Here is a 21,381-nt window from a genome sequence, read left to right as displayed (position 1 = left end):
TCCGTCCCTGCGATAAGCTAACCCTGTACCAAATTTCATCAAAATCGGTTCAACTGTTGGGGCGTGAAAAGCTAGCAGACAGACAGACAGACACACTTTCGCATTTATAATATTAGTAAGGATATTCAAAACATCAACAACTTTTGACAAAAATTATAAGCCCCTTTCTATACAGAAGCCCCAAAACAAAACGCCCGTATCCCAAAACAAAAATGAAAAAATTATTCCATGCACCTTCACCAAACGGATGACCGACATAATCGACAAATACCATAATCCTTTTAACTATTAAAGGGTTTTGGGAGTTAAGCCTTAACACATAATGAAGACGGCCGGTAGTCGATACAAAATGTTTTCATTGTTAATTTTGGCTTTGCTTACAAGTTGAGTATTACTATTGGATTTCATCATTGGATTGATTGGGCTGGATTAAATCACACTAATATTACAAAAGCGAAAGTTTGTATGTGTGTGTGTGTGTGTGTGTGTGTGTGTGTGTGTGTGTGTGTGTGTGTATGTTTGTTACTCCTTCACGCTAAAACCACTGGACGGATTTGGCTGAAATTCGGAATGGAGATAGATTATACCCTGGATTAGCACATAGGCTTTTTATCCCGGAAAATCAAAGAGTTCCCACGGGATTTCGAAAAACCTAAATCCACGCGGACGAAGTCGCGGGCGTCAGCTAGTATAATATACAAGTGTAAATTAAAAATGCATAACACCCCCGACAAGTGAAGGTTACAGTGACTAGAAAAGAGCTGATAACTTTCAAACGGCTGAACCGATTTTCTTGGATTTTAGCTAAGAACACTCTCGATCAAGCCACCTTTTAAACAAAAAAATAACTAAATTAAATTCGGTTCATTAGCTTAGGAGCTACGATGCCACAGACAAATACACACGTCAAACTTATAACACCCCTCTTTTTGGGTCGGGGGTTAAAAACAAAATTAGCTTATCATCATAATGTTCAACCTATCGTCTTAGTGCTTGAGCATAGGTCTCCTCTAATAAGAAGCCTTTAGGCCATAATCACTGAGGGATAAGATCCGAAATGAGGAGATCCGCAGGACAACCAAGGTCACTGACATAGCCCAAACTATTAGCAAGCTGAAGTGGCAGTGGGCAAGCCATGCCTGTCGTAGAGGCAATGGCCATTGGAGCCGGAAAGTCCTTGATTGGCGACCGCGTAATAAGCAAGCGTAGTGTGGGACGCCCTCCAGCACGATGGACCGACGATATAAAGCGGCTGGCGGGAAGTGGCTGGATGAGGAAGGCTGAGGACCGGGTGTGGTGGCGCTCTTTAGGGAAGGCCTATGTCCAACAGTGGATGTCCACAGGCTGATGATGATGATGATGACTCTTATTTAAAACTCTTTGTCACACTGCCCATGTCACATACTTAGGCGTTTCATACCCTACATTTAACGCCTGCCAATAAAGGTTTACCAGTCTCATAACTATCGTGGGGTCAAACCCTGGTTCATCAAAATAGCTCAACGTTTGAGGAGCGGACTGAATTCCGAAAGGTCGGCGGTTCAACCCCCACCCCTTGTACTATTGTCGCACCTACCCCTAACACAGCTTTGCGCTTAGTTGGAGGGGAAAGGGGAATATTAGTCAAGATTAACATGGCCAATAATCTTAAAAAAAATACAAGAATTTGTAATGCTTATATCGACCATTTTTTTCAGGTGAATACGTGATCCAAGGTGAGCTTCCACGTGACCTGGTCGAAGAATCGCGCTTCGATCTGCTGGAAGAGGCTCTCCAGCTGGTAGAGCTTAGGGACGAGGCCGACACCAAGGATGAGCAGACTCAGGTAACTGAACAGCCTATTGGCTTCAACATCGTCTATTCCAGGTGAAGACTTGGTCTATGGTACACTGGTGAGTGAGGAGTCGTGGTTTGGTGTCCTGGAAGAGGCTCTCCAGCTGGTAGAGCTCGGGGACGAGGTCGACACCAAGGATAAGCAGACTCAGGTAACTGAACAGCTATTGGCTTCAACATCGTCTATTTCAGGTGAAAACTAGGTCTAGGACGCACTGGTAAGCGAGGAGTCGTGGTTTGGTGTCCTGGAAGAGGCTCTCCAGCTGGTAGAGCTCGGGGACGAGGTCGACACCAAGAATGAACAGACTCAGGTAACTGAACAGCCTATTGGCTTCCACATCGTCTATTCCAGGTGAAGACTTGGTCTATGGTACACGGTGAGTGAGGAGTCGTGGTTTGGTGTCCTGGAAGAGGCTCTCCAGCTGGAAGAGCTCAGTGACGAGGCCGACACCAAGGATAAGCAGACTCAGGTAACTGAACAGCTATTGGCTTCAACATCGTCTATTTCAGGTGAAAACTAGGTCTAGGACGCACTGGTAAGCGAGGAATCGTGGTTTGATTTCCTGGAAGAGGATGGACACTGGAAGGGCACTCCACGCTAACGGTTCGTATCAGAAATGTTGAGCAAAAACGTTTCATGCGAGTAAATTAGAGCCTCAATAGCTCAACCGGTAAAGGAGTGGACTGAAAACCGAAAGGTCGACGGTTCAAACCCCGCCCGTTGCACTATTGTCGTACCTACTCCTAGCACAAGCCTGACGCTTAGTTGGAGAGGTAAGGGGAATATTAGTCATTTAAAAATGGATAATATTCTTTTTATTAAAAAAAAACAAAAAAAAATTGGATGTCGACCATATAAGGATGCCAAGGTTCACGGTGTATGTATAATAAGGATGCATTGACCCGTAATGATAGACGGGTTTTGTATTTACGTTTGGGAGGCGTCGGTCACGCTGACGTCACAAGATGGCGGTCGCGTCATCGCCGATCAGCGCTTTTAAAAGCTCGACTTTCCTTCCAATTGTGAGGTTTTCATTCCTTGATATCTACAATCTACCTAGCTTGATTAAACGTGAGGTTTTCTGGTCTGTGAATTCAGTTAGCTAGCCAAAATATATAAGGCTAGCCAAAATAAATAATATAAGGCTTCGGCCGTGGCTAGGTGCCACCCATGCCGGCAAAGCCGTACCGTCAAGGGGTAACCAAAGGGGTGTGTGTTATGTTTAAAACTGCCATTCCAGGTTAGCGCACTTTCATCTTAGACTGCACATCACTTACCACCAGGTGAGATTTGCAGTCAAGGGCTTACTTTGTATCAGAATAAAAAAAAAGCTAATTTAACGTGTTGGGCAGACGTCGCGTCGGTCACGGTGACGTCACAACTTACAAAATGGCTGCCGCGTCATCACCAATCAGCGCTTTTGGAAGCTCCGACTTTTAATTTGAAGATTTGCTGTAGTTTACTTTCGATTCGCAGTGAATTTTACTTTTACTATTTCTTGTATTAAATAATGCTTAAGCTTTTTATTGGAATTAATTTAATTTCTAATAGAATTTTACCTATTAGATGCTATAAGTATTATTAAAAGGAGATTTTTCTCTTTTGACTTGCCTAATGACAGGTTTAAGAGGATCATTGTCAACGATCCCCCGTCGATTTCCTACGTATGATATTATTGTTCTCATCTCTATCTGCCCTGGTTCGTGTATTCTCGGTTCCTAGATCGGTGCATTTGTGATAACCAATTCTAATTGCTGTGATTGGCTGAATTTACCATGTTCTTGCTGCGACAGTGAGTTTGAGCCACTAGCGGAACAATGTTAGCCGGTCAGAAATGATTGCAATTAGTCAACCTGTATGACGTCCGTGTTCTGTTTTTGATTACAAAAAAGAAAAAATTGTTGTTGCAATCATCAATTTTAGCAAATAGTGAAAGAGAGTCGACCAATCAGAGGTCACAACTACCATCACACTTTCTGTGAAACTATGGCAGTAGGCTTACCGAGTAATGAAAACAATTTTTCATTCTGTAATGTCATGTGGCAAGTAGGGTTGCCACCTGCCTCTTTTTGATTTACAGGCTACCACCATCAAAAATACGGGGTTTAGATTTGAAGAAATTTAAAAATTTGAAGTATTTGAAGAAATAGGCGGTGGTTCTCTCTGAAATGCATGGAAAGCCTATTTAGATATTTCAGTTTATTTGTAAGTTTTGTATTTTTTCTCTGTATGTTGCCGTGTCTTGATTGGTGAACTGTGTTTGCAATGTGATTTTAAATAAAAGATTTATTTATTTAAATAGCTTTTAAAAACTCTAGTTTTGTAAAGCAAAATGTTATACATTTCATGCATACAATCTTTGCATTTTAACTTAAATTTACATTTAACTTGTAATTCCACCTTCACAGTATCAATACTATGGCCGTAGCCAGGAATCGATTTCGGGAGAGGTTTTATCAGGGCCGGAACTGAATCCTGTCATGAGGAAAATAACATTCGCTCAACTTTATGGGCTAATTACCTGGTTAGTGGAATTTCGCCTTTCAATTTGACAGTGAGATAAAATACAACAATAAAAAAGCGCGAGCGCAGTGAGCGTAAGTGTTTTTGGTTCAATTACAGAAAGAATTAAAGTGAAAGGGAAACGAGTTTAGCCATAGCAAGATTTTATTTTTAAAGCTCCCTATCCATACTAATATTACAAATACGACAGTATATCTATTTGCCTATCTATTTGTTACCCTTTCACGGCCCATCTTCTTTACCAAAATTTTGGTACTTACTATTCAGAGGTAACTTGCATCCCAGACATAAACTTTTTAGCCCGGAAAATCCCCCACGGAATTTTTAAAACTCTAAATTCATGCAAACGAAATTGCGGGGCTTACACCAAGTAATACAAATTCAAAGCGCGAGTGAAGTGAGCGCGAAATGTTTGATATATTTCCAAAAAAAAATTGGTAAGCAAATGCAAGAAATAGTGTAAGTATTATTTTAGGCTTAGGTTTTTGACGGCTTCCCAGGCGCAGTCGCCATTTCTAAATTTCTGGTCTGGTGGGAGGCTTCGGTCATGGCTAGTTATATGGTTAGTATGGCCCTAACGGCCAAGAAATTAGACTGCATCATCACTTACCACTAGAAAAGATTAAAGTCACGGGCTAACTTGTATAAAAAAAGGCTAACATCCTCAAACCAAGCCCCGCCGCCTTGGCTACGACCATGATCAATATCGAGTGGGTTTCGGCTACGCATTGCCGCAAAAGGAAAATATTCTTTCTACTGGACATAACGTCAGTGTTCGGTTTCGCCAGCCAAGTGCGAGTCAGACTCACGCACCGAGGGTTCCGATTCGGGTATTTTTTTCGACATTTTACACGAGAAATCAAAAACTGTTATGCATTAAAAAAAATATGCATAAAAATAAATAAAAATCTGTTTTAGAATGAACAGGTAAAGCCCTTTCATATGATAACCCACTTGATATATGTAGTTATCTTACTTTGAAAATTGAAAATACTAATATTTGTTCATGAACACATGACAGACGGATAGAAGGACAGATGGACAGACGGACAGACGGAAAGACAGACAGACTGATAGACAACGAAGTGATCCTATAAGAGTTTTTTTTGCTTTTGAGTTACGGAACCCTAAAAATATTTAGTTTTATTTGCCCCGTATTTTATTTTCATAATTACCGGTTTCTCTATCCTGACATACGGGGTAACCAGTAAAATACGGGGCCTCTGGCAACCCTATTCGGAAAACACTGTCACATTCAAGTTAATGTCAAATATTTTGTTTTCAATTACAGAAAGCTGCATCAATCATTATTACAATATTTTCTTTGTTGTGATTGGCTGAATTTTTGAGTTTCAGCCAATAAACAGACTGTTTGCCAATTAAACGTCATAACAATATAAATGCCAGAAAGTTTAACCAAATAAAACAAACTTAATGAGAACCTAGTGAGAATGCAAACGGCACACAATTTATAATACATATTATGTTAGTCGTATATAATAGATATTATAGTAGTCGTTCACTTTGATAATAGTCAGATTGTCATCAGTAAAATTGATATTGGTCGATGTATCGTAAATTATTGTTTCGGTGACAAATATTTTTATTATCTATTTATCTTTGAACAGAATGGAATAGAATGAAATGGAATGGAATACAATGATAAATTTTTATTCCTGTAAACTTTTAGGTAAACTTCAAAGTGTTTTTGGATGGTCAGAAAAATTTACCACTGGTTCGGAATGCCGTTCCTACGTTTTCTAGGGTTTCGTACCTCAAAATGAAAAACGAAACTCTTATAGGATCACTTTGTTGTCTATCTCTCTGTCTGTCGTGTGTGTCAAGAAAACCTCTAGGGTACTTCCCGTTGACTCAAAACCATGAAATTTGGCAGGTAACCTAACTGCGTAATTTTGGGTAGTTTTTTTAATCGATAAAGAAAGTTTGCGACATTGTTCAATAAAAAATTTGGATTCCAACTCCTCAATCCTGATGTTGCAGGGGACCTGACTACTAAAGCTAATGGGATTTAAAAAGTGTCGATTATTAATTGATATTGAAGGTATCTATACCAAGTAAACACTTTGTCGTTGACCTCAACCCTGATGCTGTAAGAAATTGCATTCCTAAATCCTGGTGATCCCTCGGGATTTGAAAAGGATAATCCGTTTAAATATTCTTACGTGATACAGAAACAAGTTGCATCCCGGGGACGGGCTATTACGGAGAGGCAACTTTTGTTCTGGGAAATGAAAGGATCGGGATTTTTAAAAACCTAAATCCACGCGAGCGAAGCTGCGGGCATTAGCTAGTTGTAAATATATTTAGAAGCTACTATAAGATAATAGATAAGGTACTTATTTCCTTATATTTTTATTGTATGGCAGCGCGCGGTTTTAAATTATAAATTGCACGTCCTGTCCTTTTCTGTAATACATTTTTTTCTCAATATCTACCGCTTTATCTCATAGCAAGAGTCCGTAAGACATAATACAGTGAAAATAGGCAAAATATACAATTTTTGCAGTTTCCACGTCAGTACCTGTCGAATTTTTCTAACAGTGTAAGCAGCAGAGCTGAGTTTACCATCAAGTGTTGATATGTGGGTGTTCCATAGAAGCTTTGCATCTAACATTATACCGAGAAACACGGGGTTCTCCTTTATTTTCAACATATGATTATTTATCAATGAATTTATGTCATTTAAGGTCCTGGTATTGGGCAGTGTGAATTCAACACACTTAGATTTCTTTGCATTTGGAAGTAAATTGTTAGCAATAAATCAGAGAGTGACCTGTGATATGGCATAACATATAGTATACATTGTCAAAAATTATAATATTAAAGCTGTGCGTATTGCGTGAGGAATAGGTTGCAAGAGAGTTGCAACTTGCAGGGTTTGATGCATACGCTATTGCCAGCAAACATGAGACATATTTTTATCTACAGGCAACGTCTGAGTAGGTAACGCATACGTCTAACGCAAGTTGAAATGTATTTAGTTAGACCTATCGACAAGTTTGGAGTCGGGTGCAGTCTAAATGTGGCCCGTGTGTTTAGACTGTCCGTTTCTGTCAGTTTCACGTGTCGTCCCCCGCACTTCACCACCCCGCTTGCACAAATCGAGACAGCACGAAATTTCCAAGATTTCTGGGTGTAATTTCTGGTTTTCGTAGTTCCCACATAATTATAACAATATAAAATATATAACGATAATTTTTTTACTACATAATATTCATTAAATTTTCTAGGTCTGTGGTTTTTCCAAATTTCATTAAATTGCTTCGTTGTCTAGAAAAACGAGCACAAAGTTGGGCCTTTTTTTAAAGAAAAATACAAATCTTTGAGCCCCTGTAATTTTAAAACTACATATTTTTAGAAAAATCTAAAACACCACAGACACAGATATTAGTTTCTAGACTATGTCTGCAAAATTTCATGGACTTTGGTTGCTTAATATTCAAATGAAATGGGAACTACGATTGTATGGAGTAAGTGACGGAGAGAGCTCTGTTAATTTTGAATTCGAACTCACTTGATATTAGGTAAATGGTTATACAGTCGCCAGTCAGATCGAAATTGCTTTCTAGTCAATATAAGAAAAGTAGCTTAGTATGTACAAGTGTAAATTAAAAATTTTCAACACCCCCGACAAATCATTTTCAAATAAATAATTATGTATATCTAAGCAACGTCCATCTTGACAGCTTGACATTTGTCAATTGACACTTGAATATTATGAACCTAAGGGTTATCTAACCTTCTTTTCTACAAGAAAACTAGAAAATAGCTTATAACTTTTAAACGGTTGAACCAATGTTTTTGGATTATAGCTAAGAACACTCTCGATCAAGCCACCTTTCAAACAAAAAAAAACTAAATTAAAATCGGTTCATTCGTTTAGGCGCTACGATGCCACAGACAGATACACAGATACACAGACACACAGATACACACGTCAAACTTATAACACCCCTCTTTTTGGGTCGGGGGTTAAAAATCTAAATAAGTGTAAGGAAAAGGTGATTAACCGGCTGACTGACTGATCTATCAACGCACAGCTCAAATTACTGGAAAATTCAACCTCTAAGAGGGACATAGGCAACTTTTTATCCCGGAAAAGCAAAGAGTTCCCACGGCATTTAAAAAAAACATAAATCCACGCGGACGAAGTCGTGAGCATTATCTAGTCTTTAAATAAGGTATTATCCTGGATTATCCATTGATATATCTGTCTCTATCTTGCAGGCGGTAGAGGGCAGCAGCACGAGCGAGATGCTGCACCCGGCGATGCGGCATGTGCCGCACCACCCACTGGCCCACTACCACAATCAGGTATTTATCCTCTTCTATTATAAACGACTTCATGAACTTCGGCGTCGACTTCAAAAACAGACTACACGACCATGCTTTGACCATTTTGTCTACAACCAAAATAAGGTTCTTTTTTAGGTTTAGGTTTTAGGGTTCTTTCTTAATTATTAAGAAAGAACCCTAAAAAGATAGACAAAGAAAGACTCCGACCGCAATATCGGAGGTGCTGAAAAGAAAAAAAAAACCGTACCTCAAAAGAAAACAAGGAACCCTTATAGGATCACTTTGTTGTCTGTCTGTCAGTCAAGAAAAGGGAATCAAAATAAATAGGGTACTTCCCGTTGACCTAGAATCATGAAAGTGAGCTAGCAAAGTCTTATAGCACAAAGTAGATAAAAGAAAAATCTGAAAACCGTGAATTTGTGGTTGTATCAAACAAAAAAACAAAAATATGTTCACCAGAAATTTAATTCACAAAATGACATATAGATGGCGCAGACAGGTATTAACTTGCAAAGTTCTACATAAAGGTGTTAGGCATATCTTGTACGATGGTACGGAACACTTCGCATCTTAGTTCTATTCGCGCTTAACCGATTTTTTTAATAAGAATAAGCTAGACGTAAGAATAGGTGTAGAAACAACATCACTTTCCCTTAGATAGTAATAAAGCGCAACAATAAAACCAGTGTAAATTAAAAATTTGTAACACCCCCGACTAGTGAAGGTTACAGTAACTAGAAAAGAGCTGATAACTTTCAAACGACTGAACCGATTTTCTTGGATTATAGCTAAGAACACTCTCGATCAAGCCACTTTTTAAACAAAAAAACTAAATTAAAATCGGTTCATTAGTTTAGGAGCTACGATGCCACCGACAGATACACGGATACACACGTCAAACTTATAACACCCCTCTTTTTGGGTCGGGGGTTAATAACCATCAAACTAAAATCATATAGATAATATCAAAACGGCGCCAAAACTACAAATTGATCTTCGTTTAACCCAAAATAAAAAGGAACTATCGTCAAACAAGGTAGTACATTGTTAACCATCAAGTTAACAGGGCTCTCTCCGTCACTCATTTCATACAATCGTAGTTCCAATTTCATTTGAATATTAAGCAACCAAACTCCATGAAATTTTGCAGACATATTCTAGAAACTAATATCTGTGTCTGTGGTGTTTTAGATTTTTCTAAAAATATGTAGTTTTAAAATTACAGGGGCTCAAAGATTTGTATGAAATTTTTTAAGACCGCGTAGCTTTGAAACCGAATATTTTAACAGAAATCTGGAAAACCACAGACATAGATATTAGTTTCTAGAATATGTCTGCAAAATTTCATGGACTTTGGTTGCTTAATATTCAAATGAAATTGGAACTACGATTGTATGAAACGAGTGACGGAGAGAGCCCTCTTAAGATCAAAACACGTAGAAAAAAAATTCGATTTTGAGGTGATAAATGATTTGGTGTCGTAAGTTCATATACCACACACGGCGATGGGAAGAAGGTAAAAGAATAACTACTCTTCAACACTAATAAAGAGGTAAAGTTTGTAAGTTTGTTTGTTGGAACTAATCTCTGGAACTACCTACTGAACCGATTTTGAAAATTCTTTCACCAATAGAAAGCTACATTTTTCTTGAGTGACATCCACTATTCCATACTAATATTATAAATGCGAAAGTGTGTCTGTTTGTCTGTCTGCTAGCTTTTCACGGCCCAACAGCTGAACCGATTTTGATGGGTACAGAGTTAGCTTACATCCCGGGGATGGACATGTATTTTTTTTTATTCACTATAGGCAAGCGCTTGACCACAATCACACCTGATGGAAAGTGATGATGTGGTCTAAGATGGGACGCGTTTACCTAGAAGGTGCCTATTCACTCTTGTTTTAAAGATACCCGGATTGTAATTGGTAGGAAACACAGATCGCGGAAGAGTATTCCAAACCTTAGCCATGCGTATGAGGAATGATGACGCAAAACGTTTCGTGCGTGTAGATGGAATGTCGACGACATAAGGATGGAAACTCGCCCGACAATTTGTATCCCGGAAATCAAAGGATTCCCACGGGATCCTTAAAGGTCCATCCGTTGAACCTATTTATATGTAATTTGGTTTAGCTTTCTTTCCGGAAACTGACATAGGCAACTTTTTATCCCGGAAAATCAAAGTTTCCACGAGATCTTTAAAAATCTAAATCCACCCAGATGAAGTCGCGGGCACTAGGTACTGAACCGATTTTGAAGATTCTTACACCAGTATGCCCAAAAATGACGTCAACGAAGGTCTTAAATATTGAATTTTCAAGCATAACTCATAGTTACATATCTGAGTCAGTCAGTGAAAAAAAGGTAGGCACTTGAGATTTTCAACTCGCTGACATGTGTTTTGAGAAGATCCTAAATAAATAAAGACATTCCGTAATTTCGAATTTTTGTGGTCAATTTTTATTAATAGTGACAGGATGGAGTGATATCGATTAATTTTCTTGCCAATTTTATGATTTAGTACTAGCTTTTTCCTGCGGCCTCGTTCCCGGGATACAATTTAAAGCCTTTTTAACCCCCGACCCAAAAAGAGGGGTGTTATAAGTTTGACGTGTGTATCTGTTTAAATTAAAAATTTATAACACCCCCGACAAGTGAAGGTTACAGTAAGAACTAGAAAAGAGCTGATAACTTTCAAACGGCTGAACCGATTTTCTTGGATTATAGCTAAGAAAACTCTCGATCAAGCCACCTTTCAAACAAAAAAACTAAATTAAAATCGGTTCATTAGTTTAGGAGCTACGACGCCACAGACAGATACACAGATTTTAACACACATCAAACTTATAACACCCCTCTTTTTGGGTCGGCGGTTAAAAAAAGCTTTCTACATAGGTATTTATATTTCTATCGACATATAAATTGAGGACATCACTAGTTTGGTAAATTTAGCTACCGTTTTGGTCCGCACACGTCGATCACTTGAAAATGTTTGAATTCCTTGCTTAGACAAACATTGGGAACGGACGAACGGATTAAAATTTATCAGTTTTAGATATCAATTTTGGACTTGCCTTTACACAAGTTTAAAAAATCTATTGAAACTATCATCATCATCAGCCTGTGGACGTCCACTGTTGGACATAGGCCTTCCCTATAGAGCGCCACTACACCCGGTCCTCAGCCTTCCTCATCCAGCCACTTTCCGCCAGCCGCTTTATATCGTCGGTCCATCGTGCTGGAGGGCGTCCCACACTACGTCTGCTTAAACGCGGTCTCCACTCAAGGACTTTCCTATTGAAACTATGCTCCTGAGAAAAGCATATTATACAATCGAAGATTATGTAAATGATATAAGAGCATGGATTTGACCTGCAGCTCGCTCCAGCAATGCGCGGGACTTCAATTACTTTTATACATGGCATAATATTGTGTATCAAAACTTTGAAAAGAGCAACCGCCTACTTTCTTGCTGGTTCTTCTCGGTAGAAAAGGCATTCCGAACCAGTGGTAGATACTTTTGACGATTCAAAAGTACTTGTAAAAGTCTAATTGAATAAAAATATTTTTAATTTTAATTTTAATTTGAACACGTAAAAAAGCGTTGACGTGTAAACATTTACCTACACTCATACTTGGGAATACATTTGTTCTACTTGGACACTCTTTTAACGGACGCCAAAAAAGCTCTCATGTAAACGTGGCCTAAGTTATAGTGGCTTAATACCTAATACTACAATATTATATACTTTTTAACCCCCGACCCAAAAAGAGGGGTGTTATAAGTTTGACGTGTGTATCTGTGTATCTGTCTGTGGCATCGTAGCGCCTAAACGAACGAACCGATTTTAATTTAGTTTTTTTTGTTTGAAAGGTGACTTGATCGAGAGTGTAAGAACACTGAACCGATTTTTTTGGATGATAGCTAAGAAGCTATCATCCAAAAAAATCGGTTCAGCCGTTTGAAATTTATCAGCTTTTTTCTAGTTACTGTAACCTACTTGTCGGGGGTGTTATAAATTTTTAATTTACACTTGTTAATAAATTATACAATATTATATACTTTTTAATAAATTATTTTTAATTTGCATGGCAGCTTTTTTGATTTTTTTATTATTTGCTGTTATAGCGGCAATAGTAATTCTTACACATTCTGTGAAAATTTTAACGGACGTTAAAAAAGCTCTCGTGTAACTGCTTTTATATGCCCAGCGTAATTCCTTAAAGAGAAAACTAAAAATCTATATACAGAAATTTTTGCTAGAATCCGGTTTTGAAAGTTTTAAATGCCTTTATGGCAAGATCTGTTGAAACTCAATGCTATAATCTAAACTTTATCCTATACTATCTTTATATATTTTTTGAAATATTGTTAAATAAACACTGTTGCACAAAAAATAATTTATTTTTTTATTCTTATGTTTGTAAAAAATGGAAATATAGGCTTAACTCTTTTTTTTTTTTAATCGTAAAATCATAAAATAATACTTTTTTCTTTTTTGTCAGCCCTAGCACAGACTACGGTCTATTTGGGCTGCAAAATTCCAAACACCAGTCTGTTTTTAACCCCCGACCCAAAAAGGGGGACGTTATTTATCTAGTGCTTTGGTCTATAAAAAATGGTGAAAAATCTTTCTCTTTAAATTAAGTCTATTACTAAATAAATTAAAAAAAAAAATGAGGCCTTATACTATGGTACGGAATCCTTTGTGTGCGAGTCCAACTCACATTTGACGGGTTTTTGTTCTCTGTTCAGGCCTTTAAACATAAATTGCATTTAGATTACACCGCAAATCATAAAGGATATCCATTTAAATATCGATCGCAAAGCGAAATCATGAGTTGCCGAGAAAGGAGGGAACGGACAGACGGACTGACAGCTGCATAGGTAGGCGTGGCGAAAAGCCCTTAGTCATTGTAGGGTACCTGTATTCAATACCTGATAGCCTGACTCACTATTTAAGTATATACTTAGTATGCCTATTGAAATTTATGTGATAGAATGGTCGAAGGGTGGAACCAGATTAAATACCTATTTCGTTGTCGTTTTAACCTATATAGGGTGTTTGATAAAGCCCATTTTTAAAAATTCCATTAGATACAAGTAACGGCGATCTCACCTGATGGTAAGTGATGATATAGTTAGTCTAAGATGGTAGCGGGCTATTTTGGACCTCCTTTGGTGGTCTTATTTGTGGGAGGTCCCGGATTTAATTCCCGGCAGGGGTTTCGAACTTAATAATTTCTAAATTTCTGGTCTGGTCTGGTTAGAGGCTTCGGCCGTGGCTAGTTAACACCCTACCGGCAATGCCGTGCCGCCAAGCGATTTTGGGTTCCGGTATGATGCCGTGTAGAAACAAAAGGGGTATGGGTTTAATGAAAACTGCCATACCCCTTCCAGGTTAGCCCGCTTCCATCTTAGACTGCATCATCACTTACCACCAGGTGAGATTGCAATCAAGGGCTAACTTGTATCTGAATAAAATAAATAAAAATATCACTACTTGTCCACGACCCCCTGAATAAGTGCAAAGCAAAAAGGCAACCTAATAAAAAGCTTTTTTTTAAAAAAAAGATTATTATTAGCCATGCTAATCATGACTAATATTCCCCTTTCCCCTCCAACTAAGCGCAAAGCTGTGTTAGGAGTAGATACGGCAATAGTGCAACGGGTGGGATTTGAACCGCCGACCTTTCGGAATTCAGTCAGCTCCTCGACCGTTGAGCTATTGAGGCTTTGTCGCAGTCGAAGTCGGGTCAAACCCTAGTATCGACTAAGATCGCATCTCACAAAGATGCTGAGTGGCCGTCAGATGCGAGATAAGTTGTCGGCGAGAACAAACGGGGAGATCGACCAGCGCTGATATAATCACTAATCAAAGATATTTGTGAGGAGAAATTGTTAGAATACGACTCGAACATTCCTAGGTAATGTCTCGCCAGGTATTCAGATGGTTTCTGGTTCGATTCCTGGTTATGTTAATTTTAAAGATTAAAACAAAATCAAGATCCATAGTAATCTACAATCTGTATAAGTATGTGTGGATATTTGTTACTCTTTCACTCAAAAACTACTGGAAGGAATTGAGTGGAATTCGGATAGATTATATCCTGGATTAACACAAACTGTGCTACTTTTTATCCCGGAAATCAAAGAGTTTCTACGGGATTTTAAAAACCTATATCCACGCGAACGAAGTCGCGGGCATCAGTTAACAATATTGTAAATGCGAAAGTGTGTCAGTCTGTCTGCCTGCTACCTTTTCACGGCTCAATAGTTTAACAGACTTTGATGAAGTTTGGCACAGAGTTACCTTACGTCCTGGGGACGGCGGACATAGGCTATTTTTTATCCCGGAAAATCAAAGAGTTCGTACGGGATTTTTAAAAAACCTAAATGAACGCGGACGAAGTCGCGGGCATGATCTAGTGATCTAGTATTATATAAAAGGAAAAGGTGGCTGACTGACTGATCTACCAACGCACAGCTCAAACTACTGGACGGATCGGGTTGTTTGGCACGCAGAAAGCTATTGTGACGTAGAAATCAACTACGATTTTCGAAAATTTAACCATTAAGAGGGTAAATTAGGGGCCTGAATATGCGTATAGTCCACGCGGACGAAGTCGCAAATATAAGCTAGTCACACTAATATCATAAAGACGATAGTTTGTGTGTATGTGTGTGTGTTTGTTACTCTTTCACGCAAAACTACTGGACGAATTGGGCTAAAATTTGGAATGGAGATAGATTATACCCTGGATTAACACAGGCTACTTTTTATCTCGGAAAATTAAGTTCCTACGGGGTTTAAAAAAACCTTATCCACGCGAACGAAGTTGCGAGCATCAGCTAGTCACACTATCACATCACACTTCACACTAATCACACTAATATTATAAAGGCGAAAGTTTTTGTGTATGTGTGTATGTGTGTGTGTGTGTGTATGCTTCACGCAAAAAGCACTGGACGGATTTGGCTGAAATTCGGAATGGAGATAGATAATACCCTGGATTAGCACATAAGCTACTGTTTATCCCGGAAAACCAAAAAGTTCCCACGGGATTTCGAAAAACCTAAATCCACGCGGACGAAGTCGCAGGCATCAGCTAGTATTGAATAAAATTCGGTCGGCAAGGCGACAGTCAAAATGACTAATGTTGTTAGGACAGAATGACAGGTGACGCCTGGCCACCTGCGTAGTATGGATGACAAATTGTTGTACATACATACACACGTTATACAGGGTGTTCCGACCATTGGCAGTTTCAGGTTATACAGGTTGCTTTGAAAAAAAATATAAATTTAGGATGTAAAGTGAGAGAAATGAAAAGAAATGCAAGGTGAACAGAACGCTAGAAAAAACACTGATGATTGCTGATACGGTATTACAAAAAAAAAACGCGAAAAAAAAACTGACAATGCCTATCGCTTTTTTTGAAAGAAAAAAATCTTTATGGTGGCTGTTTTTTTTTTCAGTTTCGTTCACTTCGTTTACTTTTTTCATTTTTGGCAGGGCTGTTTTTGAATATATTTTTTTTATTACGACTTTATTCTGATATCTAGCTATTAGAGAACTAGAAAAGATAGGTTAAGTGTGAGTGCACCCTTACATTAGATTGTGACGGCGATCCATCCTAAGGGCGCAAAAGAAAAAAAAGGCTTCAATTTTGACAAATGACGCGTTGACAGTCTGTGGCTTGGCAGGTACTTGGTTTTTACGAAATACGCCTCCTCTTTGTTGTGGTGTGGTAGTTTCCAAAATGCCGCTAATTGATTTTGATTTTTTTAGGGTTCCGTACCTCAATATTAAAAAAGGAACCTTTATAGGATCACTTCGTTGTCTGTCTGTGAATCAAAACCTATAGGGTACTTCCCGTTCACCTAAAATCATGAAATTTGGGCAGTAGAAATGTCTTATAGCAAAAGCAAAGAAAAAATCCGAAAACTGTAAATTTTTGGTTGCATAGAAGATGCCTATTCACTCTTGACTTGAAGGTTATATTATGATTGGAAGAGAAAACAGATTCTGGAACGGCGTTTCAAATCCTAGTCCAGTTCAAATTAAAAACAAGTGTAAATTAAAAATTTATAACACCCCCGACAAGTGAAGGTTACAGTAACTAGAAAAGACCTGATAACTTTCAAACCGCTGAACCGATTTTCTTGAGTTATAGCTAAGAACACTCTCGATCAAGCCACCTTTTAAACAAAAAAAAAAAAACTAAATTAAAATCGGTTAATTAGTTTAGGAGCTACGATGCCACAGACATATACACAGATACAGATACACACGTCAAACTTATAACACCCCTCTTTTTGGGTCGGGGGTTAATGAGGTGACAAATCGCTTCGTACGTACGTATCTGTGGAATTTCGACTACATACGGTGGGTGGCGATGCCTTGCAGTACGACAGTAGAAAGGAGGAACCAGGTTTTTTTCAATATAAAGAATACTAGATGATGCCCGCGACTCCGTCCGCGTGGATTTAGGATTTTAAAGATCGCTTGGGAACTGTTTGATTTTCGAGTTAAAAAGTTGTCTATGTCAATAACATGGACGCAAGCTACCTCGGTACCAAATTTCATACAAATCGGTTAAGCGGATGGGTTTTTAGGAATCCCGTTGGAACCCTTTGGTTTTCCGGGATAAAAAGTTGCCTATGTCAATTACAGGGGCGCAAGCTACCTCGGTACCTTTCATACAAATCTAAGCGGATGGGTTTTTAGGAATCCCGTGGGAACCCTTTGGTTTTCCGGGATAAAAAGTAGCCTATGTCCGTCCCCGCGATATAAGCTAACCCTGTAAAAAATTTCGTCAGAATCGGTTAAACTGTTGGGCCGTGAAAAGGTAGCAGACAGACAGACAGACACACTTTCCCATTTATAATATTAGTATGGATATATACCGTATGGCGAGTATAACCTTGGCGAATCGAAGTCCCTACAATAGACCTTCACTCGTGGACTTTTATCGGTTGATGGTGATGATGATGATGATGATGTATTTCAATTATTCACCAAGTTACAGTCAAACAAAAAATTCAGTACAATGAACAAAAGCAATCCTTTCCAAACAAAATGGCGTCCGGTAGCTCTTCTAAACCATTAATTATTATAAATAAATTTGGGAATTCTAATCATTTGGGAATAAGGCGGTATCCCTTTAAAACGCTTTCAAAGGATTAGCACACTTATGTATATGCAAATAAAGCTGTTTATTATTTGTATGGGCTATTAAATTGTATTGTATAGCGGACATTTTTGTATGGTTTTCCCTTGAGGGTTAGCGTAAAGTATTTTTGAAATAAAACTTTAAAGGCATAATTTTTATGTTATATTTTTGTACATTTCCTGGAACTGCATGAAATAAAATAAACCGGTCAAGTGTGAGTCGGACTCGCACACGAAGGGTTCCGTATATCGTACAAGAAATAACACTTTTTAATATTTATTTTTAGGGTTACGTCAAAGTAAGTTAATTATACCAAGTGGGGTATCTTATGAAAGGGCTTTACCTGTACATTCTAAAACCGATATACATTTATTGTTATACAAAAAAGTTTTTGATTTATTGTGCAAAATGTTGGAAAAATACCCGAGCACAGAACCCTCAGTGCGCGAGTCTGACTCGCACTTGGCCGTTTTTTTTTAGATGTGACAAAATCACGGTTTTCGGATTTTTCCCTTTACTCGTGCCATAAGACATTGTACGTGCCAAATTTCATTATTCTAGATCAAAGGGATATCCCTTTAACCTCATAATATATCCGATAGAATGTTCGAGAAGAAAAATTTTACGACCCAAAGTCTATTATAATTCGCTAAAAATTCCAATGACATGATTATAATAACTTGTAACTCAGTTCAAAGGAACCATGTCGTACTTTCTTGCGGTTTATTATCGATCATTGATCTATAGATCGACGGGGATCTATAGATCGCTTCGGGGTCAGCAATTATGATGCTATTCACTTGTGAGCATTATACTTGATTATGTTGTAGTTAGAGTGGTGTACATCGGGCAATTATATTATATGCCGTGTGTTTAGATTTAGTACTTTGATAATAGTTTCACATTGTGGTTAATTCTTTTGTACTAAATTGACAGCTCTAAATATGGCTATTATTCAGTGTTAGACTAGGAAGTAATAATAGAAATACCTGATGTTTTAAAAAACGTCAGTTCACATAAATAAAACAAAATACAGAATTTACTAAAATCTTAAAATATTTTTTTAAATATTTTTTCAATAATCACTCTCGTTTTAATCCAAATCTATCATCTAAATGTTTCTTTAATAAGTAATAGTTTAATAAGTATGTTGTTTAGTAATTGTTATGGCATCGCCCACAGGATTATACACTTAAATTACATAGAATAAGTATGCCTTGAGTTCTGTAGGTCTCATGTACGGGCAGTTATATCGTGTATTGAAAACAATTTGTTTAAAAATGGGCATTTTAAAGAATGTCGTATTTACAATTTCAACAGTCACACCAATAAGCGTAGCATTCTGTACAATGATAACTTTCTTTCGATTATATTTGTATTTATATGTAATTTGTATTGGGATTAACTGCGTATATTTGATCCATAGAATAAATCCATACTATCCATACCTACTAATATTATAAATGCGAAAGTGTGTCTGTCTGTCTGTCTGTCTGTCTGCCTGTCTGCTACCTTTTCACGGCCGAACAAACCGATTCTGATGAAATTTGGTACAGGATTAGCTTATATCCCGTGGACGGACATACGCTACTTTTTATCCCGGAAAATCAAAGAGTTCCCACGGGATTCCTAAAAACCCATCCGCTTAACCGATTTGTATGAAATTTGGTACCGAGGTAGCTTGCGTCCCTGTAATTGACATAGGCAACTTTTTATACCGGAAAATCAAACAGTTCCCACGGGATCTTTAAAAACCTAAATCCACTCGAGGAAGGAGGAAGTCGCGGGCATCCTCTAGTATACTACATTTTGTTAAACGAGATTCAAGCTTGAGTTGAAAACTACAATATATGTATATTTGACTAAATTATACAAAAAATTTCGGAATCTACATAACTAGACGTCTTTCCAATCCATTCCATCAGCCTGTATGCGTCCACTGCTGGACATAGGCCTTTCCAAGAGCGCGCCACCAAACACGGTCCTCCGCCTTCCTCATCCACCCGCTCCCCGCCACCTTCTTCAGGTCATCGGTCCAGCGGGCTGGAGGTCGTCCCACACTGCGCTTACCGGTACGCGGTCTCCACTCCAGAACACGTCTGCCCCAACGGCCGTCGGTTCTGCGACGGACGTCTTTCACTTGTTACCAATTATACATCATAACAAAGGTTCAAATCATAGCAAAGGTTGCCTGGTAGAGATTGCTCTAAGCAATAAGGCCGCCTTTGCACACAATTGTTTTTTTTTCTATTGTCTTCCTTCTATGTTGTTAGTTTACATGTTTTTGTGTGCAATAAAGACTTTTATCTATCTATCTATCTATCTATCTATCTATCTATCTATCGTCATCATTATCATCATAAGCTCATCATGAGTGTGCACAGGAACTTTTCGATCTTGTCCCCCCTTCACCATTTTACCAGCGAACCGCAAGACGTCGGGCGAGTTTCCATCCTTATGTCGTGGACATTCCATCTACACGCACAAAACGTTTTGCGTCTTCATTCCTCATACGCATGGCTAAGGTTTGGAATACTCTTCCGCGATCTGTGTTTCCTACCAATTACAATCCGGGTATCTTTAAAACAAGAGTGAATATGCATCTACCTCTCCCTTCTAGGAAAATGCGTCCCATCTTAGACCACATCATCACTTTCCATCAGGTGTGATTGTGGTCAAGCGCTTACCTATAGTGAAAAAAAAAAAAGCTCAGAGTTAGCGCGCGATAGAGAGAGCTATGCTTGGTGGTATTTAACCTATAGGAACATCATCCTATAGGTTTTTTTTGACAGACACGACACACAACGAAGAGATCCTACAAGCGTTCCTTTCGAGGTACGGAACCCTAAAAAAACTAGAAAGAGACTTTTCTTTCTTTCTTCTCTCTGGGCTGGTTTCCGCACTTAGGTAAACGTTTCCGTCTGTTGTGCGTGAGTTGCCGCCGAAGTAGAAAGACGCTGTGCCTCATCTCAACTTCACTCTGCTAGTGAGCATTGCGCCTTAGACACAATTCCGTATGTGTACACGGCTTAACAAGTAAACATTCGCGCCGGAATAGAACCCGTTACCTTGTATAGCGTGGCTTGACAATGTCATTACTCTTGTCATAACTACGCCCGACAAAAAGCGCGTGCGATCCCCGATCGATAATGATCCGTGGATCTATAGATCATTTGCACGCGTCGATCATGGTTTTGATTATGTTGTGTTGGTATTTTTGTAGCCGACTACGGCGATGGAAAAGTTACCATGCCCATAGGAATCCATTAAATAACCCGATTTTGAATTTCTTATTGGAAATACGGTTAAAATTTAGAGTGGCTAAGCAAGTTTGTTATGGGCTCCTCAGACTTGGGCGCGTTTGGAACCCTCGTGACACGTAATTAATTATCACCACTATATCGTACAAATTTAACAATTGCGACCATCAAAAGGAGTACAATTGTACCTACTTTGAATAAATGATATTGACTTTGACTTTGACTAACGTTGACTCAAGTCAGTAACTGGATGGTGGGGTTGCTGATT

The 21,381-nt window shown here is 38.5% G+C and overlaps 1 protein-coding gene across 9 annotated transcripts in view; it reads left to right on the top strand.

Moving 5' to 3' along the window:
* Positions 1 to 21,381, top strand: part of LOC123879660 (segmentation protein cap'n'collar-like) — a 133,034-nt gene that overhangs the window by 73,096 nt on the left and 38,557 nt on the right. For all 9 annotated transcript variants that reach the window (XM_045927494.1, XM_045927499.1, XM_045927497.1 and 6 more), the window contains exons 6-7: positions 1,698 to 1,825; positions 8,606 to 8,692. In XM_045927494.1, the coding sequence (XP_045783450.1) occupies positions 1,698 to 1,825; positions 8,606 to 8,692 (215 nt within the window). The remainder of the gene's footprint in view (positions 1 to 1,697; positions 1,826 to 8,605; positions 8,693 to 21,381) is intronic.

This window comes from Maniola jurtina, chromosome 28 (genome assembly GCF_905333055.1).
Source record: "Maniola jurtina chromosome 28, ilManJurt1.1, whole genome shotgun sequence".
Classification (NCBI taxonomy): Eukaryota; Metazoa; Arthropoda; class Insecta; order Lepidoptera; family Nymphalidae; genus Maniola; species Maniola jurtina.
The sequence above is the reverse complement of the archived record's forward strand: the minus strand, read 5'-3'. Positions and strand labels throughout refer to the sequence as shown.